Source organism: Heterodontus francisci, chromosome 12, assembly GCF_036365525.1.
Source record: "Heterodontus francisci isolate sHetFra1 chromosome 12, sHetFra1.hap1, whole genome shotgun sequence".
NCBI classification, from domain to species: Eukaryota; Metazoa; Chordata; class Chondrichthyes; order Heterodontiformes; family Heterodontidae; genus Heterodontus; species Heterodontus francisci.
The window spans coordinates 80474227-80491320 of NC_090382.1; the positions used below are offsets into that span (position 1 = coordinate 80474227).

The window sequence follows — 17094 nt, forward strand, 5'->3', positions numbered from 1 at the left end:
AAGGACCTTGATGCAATACTGCAAGAAGTTCAATGACCTCACACGAATGGTCAATATCAGTAAATGCTTCTTCAAATGCCAACTGCACCACTAGCTTCAGCCACTGCTCAGTTCACCAAATCTGCATCACTCACCTGCCAACAACCTCTATCAGCACTCATAGCTAACTGGCATATGCTTCACCTCACCCTCAAACACTTACCACTACTGCAAGCCTCAAACCCATATCTCCAAAGTTTCCACACACTGACAGCTAGTCAACCATGACAGTCACATCACCTAAATGATTGACACTAAGTGGCACTCTTCCCTCTCTCTTGCAAAAGGTGGCACCCAACCTGAGGCAGCAGGAACTAACCAAAGGGGGGAAATGCACACCCTGCATGTCCTAACTCTCATGGAAGAGATGGTGTTGGCCATTATGGATAGGGCCATTGCTGAGGTCTTGGCCAGTCCTGGAGCTGATGACATTGAAGATGAGGGTTTCCGCAGATGTAATCCTCTTTCTCATATCCCACGTCTCCAACATCCCACAGTCTCTGCTGACTGAGAAGCTGCTGATGGTGTAAGCATGCACATCTTACTTTCTCCTCTCCCCATAACTCTATCCTTGCCCCTTTTCCCTTTCACAAGAAAAACAATCTGCCCAGGCAGTGGAGAAAGAGCAAGAAGACATTGAAAATGAAAACACACCATCACTCTATTTCAATCTTAGCCACCCAGCTTGGATGCTGACTGTGCATAATTTAGAAGATAGGATAGAGGTGGGATCTGTACATGTTGAGACACCAGGTACGAATGCTCTGCAGCCAGGGCAGGGGAAAAATAGCACAGATGCCAGCTTGCAGGAGGGCGAGGTCGCACACTAGTTCTGGTGCAGAGGACTCTGCTGAGTTTGATGGGCCAGGCTACAGAAGAAGGATGATGGGTTTACACACCCAAATGTTTGGTGCACTGGAACGTTAAGTGTGGAGAAATCTGGCACCAACTTTGCAGAGCTTTGCTTGGAAGCTATGCTTTCCAACATAAAATAGGTGGTCATCAATGTTCCCTCTAAGATGTGCAGCCACCGGAAGTTCCTACACAGGCCGAGCACAAGTCGGCTCCTTTACGTTACCATGCAAGAGTGCCAAAACAAAATTAAGGGTGCCGCACATTTAAATGAACGGGATACACACAACAAAAAAAAATTAGAGGGGACATTGGTGGCCACTTACACCAAGCACCTGTGGAGTCAACCATGACACAGCATCTGCTGGCTGATGTCTCAGTTTCCACTGCAGAACAAGCAGCCTCTACTCAGCTTCTGAGTGGTGCAGTGGAAGCTCAGACTGCTGTCATCATGGCTGTGGACAATAGCTTGCAAAGGAGCTTCCAGAGTGTCACAACACTCTTGCAATTTGTTAGCCAACAGATCTGTACCCTAAAGACCCTCCGTAGATATGACCTCCTGCTGAGAGCCCTTCACCCCATCCTCCTCCTCAACCCTCTACTAGTAGCCTGTCCTGCACAGTATGGCCTCTGTTCATTCTCCCTCTTGCTCAACGCCAGAGGGAAGCCCTACTAGGCCACCCAGCTTTGGAAGCAACTGCTTCTTGCACAAGCACTTAAGTCACCAAAAAAGTACTTCAGCAGCAGCTGAAGACCACTCCCTATAGATGACTGGAACTTTTAACAAGTTTGGAAAAGCACCGAAAATGCATAGAATTGCAACAGCCAGAAGAACAAATTCAGCAACTAACGTGTAAGTAGTTGATAATTCCTTTAAATAGTGCAGGGTTGGATGGAGTCCTGCATGCTATTCGATGCATGTTCAGCTGTGGGAGGTTGAGAGGTTTTAGACTGGAGCATGGAGTACCAACATGGCAGCATTGGCATTAAATCAACATTGCATACTGATCAGTATCATGATCTGCCTGCTCTGCGTACTTCTGGTGGACATTGGCCTGGATTTTGAGTGGTCCCATAAAGCGGGGTCACAGGCAGGGATGAAGTTGGGGAGCGAATGGCCCGTAGCCAAGCGATCTTCTTGGGGTGGGATAGGCTGATAATGGCCTTCCTGCCCTGAGGCCCTTAAGTGACCTATTAACAGCTAATTAAGGGCCTCTTCCCGCTGACAGTGGGATCTTACCAGTGGCAGGGGGTGCCTCCGCCAGGTGGTGAGGATGCCTTGGAACACGAGGGCTGGGGGTGGGGCTCCCTCCTTTGTGGGCAATTTGTGGCCCATGGAGGATGCCCACCGGGAACCACTTTACCGCCCCGGGACGCCCCTCCCCCTGGACTGCACAACCACACCCCCCCACCCCCGTACCTCCTCACCAGGGCCTTGCGGATTGGCCCCGGCAACCCTGCCTCACTTACCTGAGGTCTGGGGTCAAAGGCATCTGCAGTAGTGGCTCCCGGTGGCGCTGCTGATACTGCTGAGCTGTCCACCCTGTGATTGGCCATCAGCTCCTGGAGGCGGGATCCTCGTCTTTAAAGACGGGGATCCCGGCTCGTGAAACTCAGAGCTTAAAAGACTGGAGGACCGCTCTGGGGGGCATGAAAAGGCCTAGACGGGGTTCCTCCCGCCTTTCTGGCCCAGCGCCAAGAGCCTTGCGTCCAGCACAAAATCCAGCCCATTAAGTGCATGTGCTAATCCCTTTACCAATATGGCATCCAGCACACTTTGTGTCAGTGTGTGGGCATGCTGAGGATGCTGTTTTGGAACTTAGGGGGACTTTTATGAAAAAGGTGCTACTGAGCCCAATTTTGCCCCCATGATGTGCATATTGCATACCTTTTTCAGAATATACAACTTCTTGAGCTATAATAGTAAACCATTTAGCTAGTAAGGAAAGAGGTATTTTCTAAGTAAAACTGCTGCTGCAGCCTTTTTCTATAGTTAATTGTCATTTCTTTCAAAAAAGAACAAAGAACAGTACAGCACAGGAACAGGCCATTCGGCCCTCCAAGCCTGCACCTCTTGATGCCTGCCTAAACTAAAACCTTCTGCACTTCCGGGGTCCGTATCCCTCTATTCCCATCCTATTCATGTATTTGTCAAGATGCCTCTTAAATGTCTTTATGGTACCTGCTTCGACCACCTCCCCCGGCAACAAGTTCCAGGCACTCACCACCCTCTGTGTAAAGAACTTGCCTCGCACATCCCCTCTAAACTTTGCCCCTCTCACCTTAAACCTATGTCCCCATGTAACTGACTCTTCCACCCTGGGAAAAAGCTTCTGACTATCCACTCTGTCCATGCCGCTTATAACTTTGCAAACCTCTATCATGTCGCCCCTCCACCTCCGTCATTCCAGTGAAAACAATCCGAGTTTTTCCAACCTCTCCTCATAGCTAATGCCCTCCAGACCAGGCAACATCATGGTAAACCTCTTCTGTACCCTCTCCAAAGCCTCCACGTCCTTCTGGTAGTGTGGCGACCAGAATTGCACGCAATATTCTAAGTGTGGCCTAACTAAAGTTCTGTACAGCTGCAGCATGACTTGCCTATTTTTATACTCTATGCCCCGACCAATGAAGGCAAGCATGCCGTATGCCTTCTTGACTACCTAACCACCTACGTTGCCACTTTCAGTGGCCTGTGGACCTGTACGCCCAGATCTCTCTGCCTGTCAATACTCCTAAGGGTTCTGCCATTCACTGTATACTTCCCACCTGCATTAGACCTTCCAAAATGCATTACCTCACATTTGTCCAAATTAAACTCCATCTGCCATTTCTCCGCCCAAGTCTCTAACCGATCTATATCCTGCTGTATCCTCTGACAATCCTCATCACTGTCCGCAACTCCACCAACCTTTATGACGTCCGCAAACTTACTAATCAGACCAGCTACATTTTCCTCCAAATCATTTATATATACTACAAACAGCAAAGTTCCCAGCACTGATCCCTGCGTAACACCACTAGTCACATCCCTCCATTCAGAAAAGCACCCTTCCACTGCTACCCCGTCTTCTATGACCGAGCTAGTTCTGTATCCATCTTGCCAGCTCCCCTCTGATCCCATGTGACTTCACCTTTTGTATCAGTCTGCCATGAGGGACCTTGTCAAAGGCTTTACTGAAGTCCATATAGATAACATCCACTGCCCTTCCTTCATCAGTCATCTTCGTCACGTCCTCAAAAAACTCAATCAAATTAGTGAGACACGACCTCCCCTTCACAAAACCATGCTGCCTCTCGCTAATAAGTCCATTTGTTTCCAAATGGGAGTAAATCCTGTCCCGAAGTATCCTCTCTAATAATTTCCCTACCACTGACGTAAGGCTCACCGGCCTATAATTCCCTGGATTATCCCTGCTACCCTTCTTAAACAAAGGAACAACATTGGCTATTCTCCAGTCCGTCAGTGAAATCCAATGCAGTAAACAATAGAGAATATGCTTCAAACTTCAGCCCAGTGATTTTCTTTTGCATGAGCTTGTGCCTTTCCTCAAATAATACATGGAATGATAAAGCCAATCATATTCAAAAAGGCACAAAAGCTGTACTTCCATTGAATTGTTTCCACTGCTTGTTCCATATGTTCATTGTAAATTGTAGCTAGTCTTCAAGGGTGAAATACTTAATGAAACAATCTTGAGTGTCTTAAATACAGATGTCAGACCAAGATGACACAGAAAATAGGAAATTTTCAAGTGTTTGATTATATTCTGCATAGGAAAAATAAATATACTATCAAGGAATGAGACTGGATGCTTTTTGGAGTTATTGTAGCTGCCCTGTTAATTGAAAGTAGCAGCAAAGTAACGCCATTGGTGACACATCTGAACTATTGATATTGCAGTACAAATAAAGGAGACAAGTTAGAAATTGGCATCTCATGCAAAATATACCGTCAACATAGTGCAGACTGTCAGTGAATTATAATGGCCATGAAGAGAGATAGTGCCTTCCTTTGTTTGCATTGCAGATTCTGTATTGAAGACTGTGACCCGTTTCAACAAGTAAATTATCGCTTGACAGGAATAATTTTAAAAGGATGTGGAGACAGAGTTAGACCAAACCGGCCGGTCATGTTTGGAGCATCACTGCCTTCAGGAAGTTTGAAGCAGAATGATTGCAGGAGCGTGCTGAAGATCAGGAAGAGTTCCATCTTTGCCATCTGTTCTCCCATACAGATCCGTTTCCCTAATTAGAGAAACAGAACCAATCAACATAAAACACATTGGAACTGTAACATAGCACAGCATTATTCCCGATTACACTTGCAATGTAATGTGGCTCCACTCCCTTCTCTGCTGAAATGCATCAGATTTCTTTCCTATCACACCACTATCCATCAAGTGTAGATACCCACCAAACACACCAGAAAAAAGGGACTTGCCCATTTAAGTGTAAGTGAATTTTTAATGGTGTGATAAGTCCTAATTACTGCCAAAAAACCAAGAAAGATTTTTCTTTCTGCCTCTTCTCTCTCTTAATCCCATCTTCCTTTCTGTCCCATTGTTTCCCTTTCTGCATATGATTTGACATCGAATTAAATATTCTAACATGCACCTCCTTTATTGACTCTGCATGTCCCAGTAAGGATTCTACAATCTGATTGTTTGCCCTGCTTACACAAGTCCCAGATCCCCTGCAGAGGGCACCATGTTGTTTTAGCTCTTGAATAATTCCAGTGTAAAAGCCTACAGTCTGTGGGCAAGTGCAAATTTAATGAATGGCTAGCACTGTTTATTTGCCACTGACTGCAAAAACGGGCCCAATGTGTCAAATCTCAAAGTGTCTCATGCTGTTCAGTTGCCAACTAAAGTGGAGACACTAATGGCAGGAAGTCTGTGCCTGAGCTCGACTAAAATACAATTGACCTGGATCATAAAACAGCACTCCAACAATCTGTAGTCAAATGCATTCTGTACACGTAAAGAGACTATAGGATCATTAGCTTTTTTCCCCTATAATATTCAGTTACTGTATGGAAAACTGGGATAGTCCTACACCTTAACATTTCCTTGCTTTCTCTTGCTCTATAGCAAGAAAGGGAAAGTACCCCAGTTTTAAAACATAGAAACAAAGCACCCCAGTTTTAAAACTTAGGAACAAAGAAAGACTGAAACACTGGGAAGTAAATAATATTTCCCTTTGCACTATGTAGAAAGGCACAGCAATTGAAACAAGTAGTTTTTCATTTACATAACTGATCATGAAGAGTTCTGTACTGACTTAATGAGTTGTAAAGCCTGGTTGCACATTTTCCTTGATGACTAAATGAAATTCATTGTCATTTTAAAGACACACAGCTGTTCATTTGCTGAAACCAAAATGAGTACAGCAGATAAATTCAAAGATAGAATGTTCCACTGGGTTGAGGCATCCCCATTGTTCCTCTGAAGTGCTTTACACTGTATCCCATGACAGGAGTCTTGAATTCACATCTTAAAGTGATATTACAGCTAAGTATATACATTAGTCTCAACTTTTTTTTTGGCTTTTATTAACACAAATAAAGACAATGTACAATAAAAATACCATTCCATTCCTGCAGAACTAAATAATTAGTATTATTCCCAAATCATCAACCCCTTCAAATACAGCTTTTGAAGCAATTGTTGGCTGAGAGACAGAAAGCAGAAAGTAGTGGTGAATGTTGTTTTTTTCAGAATGGAGCAATGTATACAGTGGTGTTTCCCAGGAGACAGTATTAGGACCACTGCTCTTTTTGGTATATATCAATGACCTGGACTTGGTTATAGGGGACATAATTTCAAAGTTGCAGGTGACACAAAGCTTGGAAATGTAGTAAACCATGAGGATGATAGTAGCCGACTTCAAGAGGACATGGACAGATTGGTGAAAGAGAAGTAAAAAAATTAAGAAAGCAAACAGAAACTATGAGTTTAGGTCATTAAGGAACTAAAACAAAATAGTAAAATATTCTAAATAAATAAAAAAAGGAAGGGATGGATAAATGGTCATTAAAGGATGGACAGGGTGAAAGCACCAGCAGCAATGGTGAAAAATAACAGAAATAGAATCGTAGAAATTTACATCACAGGAGACCATTTGCTCATCATTTCTCCAGCCTAATCCCACTTTCCAGCTCTTGGTCCGCAGTCCTGTAGATTATAGCATTTCAAGTGCATATCCAAGTATTTTTTAATGATGAGGGTTTCTGCCTCAACCACCCTTTCAGGCAGGGAGTTCCAGACTCCCATCACCTTCTAAATGAAAAACTCTCTCAACTCCCCTTTAATCCTTTTACCAATTACTTTAAATCTATGCCCCTGGTTATTGACCTCTGTGCTAAGGGAAATAAGTCCTTCCTATCCACTCTATCTAGGCCCCTCATGATTTTATACACCTCAATGAAACTCCCCTTAGCCTCCACTGTTCCAAAGAAAACAACTGTATCCAATCTTTCCTTATAGCTTCAGTCCTGGCAACATCCTCATAAATCTCCTCTGTACACTCGTGAGATCACATCCTCCCTATGACCAAAATTGTTATAACTAGTGTTTTATAAAGTTCTAGCATAACTTCCCTGCTCTTATATTCTATAACTTGGCTAATAGAGGAAAGTATCCCGTATGCCATCTTAGCCACCTTAGCTACCTGTCCTGCTATCTTCAGGGATCTATGGATATGTATTTCTAGATCCCTCTGCTCCTCCACACTTCTCAATACCCTACCATTTATTGTGTATTCCCTTGCATCATTTGCCCTCCTCAAATGTATTAACTCACACTTTTCTGGATTGAATTCCACATGCCACTTTTCTGCCATCTGACCAGTCCACTGATATCTTCCTGCAGTCGACAGTCTTTGAATATTTTTAAGGCAGAGGTAGATAGATTCTTGATAAGCAAGAGCTTGGAAGGTTATCGGGGGTAGGTGGAAATGTGGAGTAATCAGTTCAGCCCTGAACTTACTGAATGGCGGAGCAGGCTTGAAGCGCCGAGAGGCCTACTCCTGCTCCTAATTCGTATGTTCGACAGCTTTATTCACACTATCAAACACATCTTTTTATCATCTGCAAACTTCTTAATCATGCCCCTTACATTTAAGTCAAAATCATTAATATATACCATGAAAAGCAAGGGACCTAGTACTGAGCCCTGCGGAACACCACTGGAAACAGTCTTTCAGTCGATCGCAAGAACACCTTTTGACCATTACTCTTTGCTTTCGAACACTGTGCCAATTTTGGATCCAATTTGCCACTTGCCCTTGGATCCCACGGGCTCTTACTTTTCTGAACAGTCTGCCACGTGGGACCCTGTCAAAAGCCTTGCTAAAATTTATATAGACTACATCAAACCTCCTCGTGATGATATTGGTCCCACTGTCCAGCTTGTGCAGGTTGATTCTCCCCAGAACCAGTCCCAATGCTCCATGAATCTAAAGGCCTCCCTCCTGCACCATCTCTCCAGCTACGCATTCATCTGCACTATCCTTCTATTCCTGTACTCACTACTGCGTGGCACTGGGAGTAATGTGGAAATTGCTACCTTTGAGGTCCTGTTTATTAATTTCTTTCGTAGCTCCCTGAAATCTGTCTGCAGGATGTCATCCCTCTTTCTACTTATGTCATTGGTACCTATATGGACCACGACCTCTGCCTGTTCACTTTCTCCCCTCAGAATATTAAGCTGCACTGTAAGCAGTGTAGATGAAAATGTAAAATTACAAAGAGATATTGATAGATTAAGTGAATGGCAAAACCGTGACAAATAGATGTCAATGTAGGCAAATGTGAGGTCATCCACTTTGAATCTAAAAAGGATAGAGTGTGGTGGTACTTTCTAAATGGTGAAAAGCTAGAAACAGCGGAGGTCCAAAGAGACTTGGAGGTCCGGGTACACATCATTAAAATGTCACGAACAGGTAGAGAAAATAATGAAAAAGGCTAATGGAATACTGGCCTTTATATCTAGAGGAATAGAATACAAGCAGGTGGAAGTCATGTTTCAGCTACACAAAGCCCTGATTCGAACAAACCTGGAATACTGCAAGCAGTTCTGTGTACCGCACCTTAGGAAGGATATATTGGCCTTGCAGCAGCACATACTTACTAAAATGATACCTGGACTCCAACGGTTAAGATATGAGGAGAGATTAAACAAACTAGGGCTGTTTTCCCTGGAATTTAGAAGGTTTGGTGGTTAATTGATCGAAGTATTCAAGATATTAAGGGGGAACAGATAGGGTAGATTGGGAGAAACTTTTTCTGCTAGTTGGGGAGCCTAGGACTAGAGGGCACTTTCGTGCAAATATCAAGCATTGAGACCTGGCAGCCTTTTGTCGCCTGAGACAATGGCTTGTGTCTTGGTGGTCAACTTTGTGTTAAACATTGGCTGGTGGGGCTCCTCAGCCTCATTCTTGCACGGCAATTTCTGCTGCATTTGCTGCAGATGAAGGCGGTGGGCTGAGATGGTGCAAGATTCACTGGCCTCTGTTTTCTTCGACCCTCTTCTCAGCCAGCTAAGCACTGAGCTTTGGAGTAGCATTCACAGATGACTGCAAACAGGTTTTCCACCTATCTCCTTAGCTGACAAATGGCAGTAAGCTCAAATTGCAGAAACAGGAAAAAAATGTTTAGAGGGGAGCATTTCACACAAATATTAGCTCTACCTATTCCAAATGGCATAAATGCTTCATTTTTCACAATATTTCCATTTGCATCCAAGAAGCGAGAAGGATTAAACTCATCAGGTTGCTCCCACATGCTTGGATCTCTATGCACTGACCACAGATTTGCAATTACTGTACTTCCCTTGGGTATAGTATAATCTTTAAAGTCTGTAAAAAAGTAAAATACAAATTAACATCATACATGAGAGGGAGGGATTAGTAGCATAAATTGAATTCAATCTGATTTTTTTTAGTCCCATCCCCCGTCTGTTTAGCATTTCATAAACTTATATGTTAAAATTGGTCATTTCTGGTTTCAGTACATACATATTTTCTTAAATATATTTGAGGGCTTTTAGTTTTTATTCTTTTTCCCATTCCCATTTTATCTTCTGCTGCTCTCTTCAGCTGTTCGCGTAATATTGGTTATGAGATGGCCACATTCATCCTGGAGTGGTTCCAAGCAGTTTAATGCTGAAGCTTGCTGGGAGTAAAGGTAACAGCCCAAACCATTTAAAACATGACTCTCATTAATGGCACTGCTAAGGATTGGAAATGAGCAACAAAATCACATCAGCCTTTTGTGTCTCATACTAGCTACATACGAGCAGAAACCAGAACTGCAGAAAAAGTTTAACTGCTGTCTAGTCAAGGACATGTTGAGACTAACATCTACTTGCCAGTTTCCTTTTGCATCTGAGCAGTACACAGCACTTTAAGATTGTAACAAAATGTGATGTAGAGGCTGCTGACATGAGGCTGAATGTTTGCACCCTGCCGGGAGTGGGAAGGGAGGCAGACGGGGCCCGAAAATACCTGTGTTGGCTGGCGTGCAAGCTTTACGAATCCATTCCCAAAGCCGGCAATGCTCACCAGTGCAGGGTTAAGGTAGGACAGCGATCTCACTCAATCCCCAATTAAGGTGTCTGCAGAGCTCATTAACGGGGGAATTGACAGTTTCACGGGGGCTCATGGGCTGCACTCACGGTCTTGGGCAGATCAGGTGAAGGGAGACAGGAACAGAGTGGGTAGCCAGTCATGGCCGCCCCGAGGAATTACCCCAGAAGCATAAAAGTTGCAATGGTGCTGAGGGGGTCTTGTCCATTGTGAGGCAGGTGCCCTTGACACTGCACAGATGATGGGGAGAATGGACAGTCAGTCCTCGGGCAGTGCAGAGGATCATCACCCTCCTGGAATCATGGGGCAGAAGAGCTGGGGCAAAGCAGCCAAGGACAACTGGGCAACCAGCTGAGCTCAAGGAAGGCAGCAATTGGCAGAACTCTCAGACTTTGAGCCCAGTAGCAACAGGAAGTAACACACTCGTAGGCAGGGCAGAGCGCCAGCCATCAGGAGGGAGGAGGAGAGGGACAAGGGGCAGGAAGGACACAGAGGTCACACCCTCTGTGTAGGATCTACTGCCAAAGAAGGAAGTACCTGGAGATGACAAAGACAAGGACAAAAGAGCTGAATTCAAGAGGTGAGGTGCGTGTGTCTGCCCTTAACATCAAGGCAGCATCTGACCGAGCGTGCAGTGTTCAGTACCATTCACGACTCGTCAGATACTGTAACAGTCCATGTCCACATAAAGCAAGACCTGGACAACATTCAGGCTTGGGCTGATAAGTGGAACTAACATTCATGCCACACAAGTGCAAGGCAATGACCATCCTCAACAAAGAGAATCTAACCATCTCCTCTTGACATTCAACTATAATACCATCGCTGAATCCTTCACAATCAACATCCTGGGGGGGGGGTTACCATTGACCAGAAACTTAACAGGACAAGCCATATAAATACTGTGGCTACAAGAGCAGGTCAGAGGCTGCAAACTTTGTGGTGAGTAACTCTTCTCCTGACTCCCATAGTCTGTCCATTTACAAGGCATAAATCAGGAGTTTGATGGAATAATCTCCACTTGCCTGGATGGATGCAGCTCCAACAACACTCAAGAAGTTCAACACCATCCATGACGAAGCAGCCCACTTAATCAGCACCTGATCCACCATCTTTAACATTCACTTCCCTCCATCACCGGCGCAGTGACAGCAGTCTGTACAATATACAAGATGCATTGCAGCAACTCACCAAGCCTCTTTCGACAGCACCTTCCAAACCTGCGAACTCTACCACCAAGAAGGACACGGGTAACAGACGCAAGCTCCCATCCAAGTCACACACCATCCCGACTTGGAACTATATCGCCGTTCCTTCACTGCACTGCATCGAAAACTTGGAACTCCCTTCCTAACAGCAGTGAGTGCACCTACACCAGATGGACTGCAGCAGTTCAAGAAGGTGGCTCACCACCAACTTCTCAAGGGTAATTAGGGATGGAAAACAAATACTGACCTTGCCAGCAACCCTCACATCCCATGAAAGAATAAAAAAAAATAGTGCCACAGGAGACTGCGACTCTTCAGGCAGATGGTCAGACATCTATGCCTTTGTCACCGAAGACCTCGTAGTATTGGTTGTTATGCCCTGCCAGCCACCGTCAAAGTCACTGTGGCCTTGAACCTTTCACTCCTTCCAAGGACCTGCAGTGGACCGTGCTGGCATTTTGCGAACGGTTGCACACCACTGTATCTCACAGATCACTAATGCCCTATGCGCCAGAGTTGAACAATACATTCACTTCACAACAGATGAGGCCTCGCAGGGACAGAGGTCAGTGGGTTTTGCTGTCATTGCTGGATTCCTCCAGGTGCAGGCCATCATCGATTTCACCCATGTGGCCATCAAGACCAGCCAGTGACATGCCAGCAAGATTCATCAACAGGAAAGGCTTCCTCTCCCTCAACATCCAACTGGTCAGTGACCACAACAAGAGCTTCCTCCATGTGTGCACTCACTTTCCTGGCAGCTGCCATAACTCATTCATCCTCCGCCAGTCCAGGCTGCCACAAATCTTCACTCCAACCCCCAAACTATGTGGCTGGATCCTAGGAGACATGGGATATCCTTTGGAAAGATGGTTAATCATCCCTCTATGAGAGCTCCAGAGGCGATATAACTGAAGCCATCTGCTGACTAGGACACCGGTGAGAAGACCATTGGGCTTCTGAAGATGCAGCTCTGGTGCCTGGACCAGTCGTGTGACACCCTGCAATACACTTCTGCCAGGGTCTGTCATTGTAGTGGTCTGCTGCGCTCTCCATAAAATGTGCCTCCAGAGAAGGGTGGACCTTGAGGACGGTGAGACCCTTACAGGAATCAGCTCACTGGAGGAAGAGGAGGAGCAGGAGATGGGAGAGGAGGAGGAAGTGGAGGCGGAGGGGAAAGATGCAGAACACTGAGGTGTATGGCTGCACAAAGAAGTAGCCCGACACGGCAAAGGGTGCGAAGGTCTAATCAGGATACCATGAATGTCAGGGATGTTCTGATTTAGAAATGTTTCAACTGAGTCCCTCTGACCCAGGATCAAGAGCATGGGATGCAAGTCACTCTGAGGTGCCTGTGCCAACACATCCATTGAAGACCTGGAACATCTAAAATCTTACCGCTGATGAAGGATCCACATGTGCCCAGAGCCTTCTCCTTCACCTTTTACAAACCCTTGATCTCCTTCACCACTTCATACCACTTTTTCTGTCATGCCAGACATAAAAGGAGTCCCAGATGTGTGCCTTGGAGTGTTATTATTTATGAAATATTAAGAAAGGGGAACAGTGCACAGAGACAATAAAGAGACAACCTTAGTGACCCATTCAGCGCTCCGCACGATGCTGTAACCTCCTCGCTTGGCCACTCATATGCAGTGCTCCCGTTGTGGCCTCGGTGGAGGTGGAGGCAGCCTGTTCGTTTGTCTCTGCCTGCGACTGAGATGCATGCGGTGGCTGTCCTTAGCATGGAGGTGCCTGTAAGGGCATCGCCAGAGGCTGCTGCAATAGCATCATTAAAGGGGCAGCCTCTGTCACTTGCTCCTGCTGCACAGAGGCTCCCAGTCAGTGAAGCCAAGGAGGCTGAGGAAGATGAAGGTGCCCCATGAGGGGTGGCACCCTGATCCTCCTCTGTGACATCCTCAGGCCTTGTCTGGCACTTCAGGTAGCTGGAGGGGTACACCAGCTGTGGTGCAACTGGAATGCACTCCAAACATCTCTGCGCCACCAGCACCACTGACCGCTCCAGGTTATGTAATGTGGCATGCATCCTGTGCATGCAAGTGCGCTGCTCCTGCATCCACTCAGAGTGATGCTGCACATATCCCTCCATGAGGTTGGCCACTCATAGAAACATAGAATATAGAAGCAGGAGTAGGCCATTCGGCCCTTCGAGCCTGCACCGCCATTCAATACGATCATGGCTGATCGTCCAAACTCAGTACCCTGTTCTAAAGAAGGGTCACTGACCTGAAACGTTAACTCTGCTTCTCTCTCTCCACAGATGCTGCCAGACCTGCTGAGTATTTCCAGCATTTCTTGTTTTTATTTCAGATTTCCAGCATCCGCAGTATTTTGCTTTTATTTCAGTACCCTGTTTCCGCTTTCTCCCCGTACCCCTTGATTCCTTTAGCCCGAAGAACTATATCTAACTCTTTCTTGAATATATTTAATGATTTGGCCTCAACTACTTTCTGTGGTAGAGAATTGCACAGGTTCACCACTCTCTGGGTGAAGAAATCCCTCCTCAACTCAGTCCTAAACGGCTTACCCCTTATCCATAGATTGTGACCCCTGGTCCTGGACTCCCCCATCCTTCCTACATCTAGTCTGTCCAGTCCTGTTAGAATTTTGTAGGTTTCTATGAGATCCCCTCTCATTCTTCTAAACTCTAGTGAATACAAGCCTAATCGACCCAATCTCTCTTCATACATCAGTCCTGCCATCCCAGGAATAAGTCTGGTAAACCTTCGCTGCACTCCCTCCATAGCAAGAACATCCTTCCTCAGATAAGGAGACCAAAACTGCACACAATACTCCAGAAGTGGTCTCACCAAGGCCTTGTATAATTGCAGCAAGACATCCTTGCACTTGCACTCTAATCCTCTCGCTATGAAGGCCAACATAACATTTGCCTTCTTAACTGCCTATTGCACCTGCATGCTTACTTTCAGTGACTGGTGCACAAGGACACCCAGGTCTCCCTGCACCTCCCCCTTTCCCAATCTATCGCCGTTCAGATAATAATCTGCCTTTCTGTTTTTGCCACCAAAGTGGATAACCTCACAATTATCCACATTATACTACATCTGCCATGTATTTGCCCACTCATTCAACCTGTCAAAATCACACTGGAGCTTGTCTGCATCTTCCTCACAGCTCACACTCCAACCCAGCTTTGTGTCATCTGCAAACTTGGATATATTACATTTAATTCCCTCATCTATATCATTAATATATATTGTGAATAGCTGGGGTCCTAGCACTGATCCCTGCGGTACCCCACTGCCTGCCACTCAGAAAAATAATTGTTTATTCCTCCTCTTTGTTTCCTGTCTGCCAACCAGTTCTTTATCCATTTCAGTACCTTACCCCCAATCCCATGCGCTTTAATTTTGCACGCTAACCTCTTATGTGGGACCTTATCGAAAGCCTTCTGAAAGTCCAAATACACCACATCCACTGGTTCTCCCTTATCTATTCTACTAGATACATCCTCAAAAAATTCCAGTTGATTTGTCAAGCATGATTTCCCTTTCGTAAATCCATGTTGACTTTGTCCGATCCTGTCATTGTTTTCCAAGTGCTCTGCTATTATGTCTTTTAGAATGGACTTTAGCATTTTCCCCACTACTGATGTCAGGCTACCCGGTCTATAATTCCCTGTTTTCTCTCTGACTCCTTTTTTAAATAGTGGGGTTACATTAGCTACCCTCCAATCTGTTGGAACTGTTCCAGAGTCTATAGAATTTTGAAAATGACCAACAATGCATCTCCTATTTCAAGGGCCACTTCCTTAAGTACTCTGGGATGTAGATTATCAGGCCCTGGGAATTTATTGGCCTTCAATCTCATCAATTTCCCAAACACCATTTCCCTACTAATACTGATTTCATATAGTTCCTCCTTCTCACTAGACCCTATGTTGCCCAATATTTCTGGGAGATAATTTGTTTCCTCCTTTGTAAAGACAAAACCAAAGTATGTATTTAATTGGTCTGCCATTTCTTTGTTCCCCATTACAAATGCCCCCATTTCTGACTGTAAGGCGCCCACATTTGTCTTCACTAATCTTTTTCTCTTCACATATCTATAGAAGCTTTTATAGTCAGTTTTTATGTTCTCTGCAAGCTTACTCTCATACTCTATTTTCCCCTTCTTAATCAATCCCTTTGTCCTCCTTTGCTGAATTCGAAACTGCTCCCAATCCTCAGGTTTACTGCTTGTTCTGGCCATTTTATATTTCTCCTCCTTGGATTGAATACTATCCCTAATTTCTTTTGTAAGCCACGGTTGAGCCACCCTTCCCGTTTTATTTTTGCGCCAGACAGGAATGAACAATTGTTGTAATTCATCCATGTGCTCTTTAAATGCTAGCCATTGCCTATCCACTGTCAACCCTTTAAGTAACATTCCCCAATCTATCGTAGCCAACTCACGCTTCATAGTTTCCTTTATTTAGATTCAGGACCCTAGTCTCGGAATCAACTTTCTCACTCTCCATCTTAATGAAGAATTCTATCATATTATGGTCGTTCTTCCCCAAGGGATCCCACACAACAAGATTGTTAACTAATCCTTTCTAATTACACAATACGCAGTCTAGGATGGCCTGTTCTCTCGTTGATTCCTCAGCGTATTGGTCCAAAAAACCATCACGTACGCACTCCAGGAATTTCTCCTCTACAGTATTATTACTAATTTGGTTTGCCTAATCTATTTGTGGATTAACATCACCCATAATTACAGTTGCACCCTTATTGCATGCATCTCTAATTTCTTGTTTAATGCCATCCTCTACATCACCACTGCAGTTTGGGAGTCTATATACAACCCCCACCAACGTTTTCTGCCCCTTGGTGTTTCTTAGCTCCACTCATACAGATTCCACATCAAGATTCGCTGAGCTAATATCTTTCCTCACTATTGTATTGATTTCCTCTTTTACTAACAACGCTACTCCACCTCCTTCCCTTTACTGCCTGTCCTTCCTAAATATTGAATACCCTGGATGTACAGTTCCCATCCTTGGTTACCCTGCAGCCATGTTTCCGTAATCACAACTATATCGTATCCATTTGCGTGGTCAATTCGCCTACCTTATTGCGAATACTCCACGCATTGAGACACAATGCCTTTAGGCTTGTCTTTTTAACATTCTTAGTCATCTTAGCACTCTCGCTCAATGAAGGAGCTTATACGTTCATAGTACTGAGCCATAGTCACACCCATGAGCTGGATGGACTCCACACTGCATCAGGGAACTCTGACATATCGGACCCCATCTCCTGCTACTGTTCCAGGTGGAACCTTCTTTAACTCCTCAGGCCCTGCATTTGTGCTAAGCTGAGTAGGGCTGTGTCTGTCCTAGGAGAACAGCCCACAGCCGCCTCTGCCTCTGGCACCTCCT

General features: G+C 45.1%; 1 protein-coding gene across 3 annotated transcripts in view; it reads right to left on the reverse strand.

The window, feature by feature from the left end:
* Nucleotides 1-4636: 4636 nt before the first annotated feature.
* cyp2u1 (cytochrome P450, family 2, subfamily U, polypeptide 1) overlaps nt 4637-17094 on the reverse strand; it is a 32526-nt gene continuing 20068 nt past the window's right edge. Inside the window, exons 4-5 of one of the 3 annotated variants that reach the window (XM_068043742.1) lie at nt 9583-9750; nt 4637-5139 (exon numbers count right to left, since the gene is read on the reverse strand). In XM_068043742.1, coding sequence (XP_067899843.1) covers nt 4961-5139; nt 9583-9750 — 347 coding nt within the window. In that variant the 3' untranslated portion in view covers nt 4637-4960. Of the gene's footprint in view, nt 5140-9582; nt 9751-17094 lie in introns of those variants that run through there. The other 2 variants (XM_068043743.1, XM_068043744.1) reach the window with 2 other exon arrangements.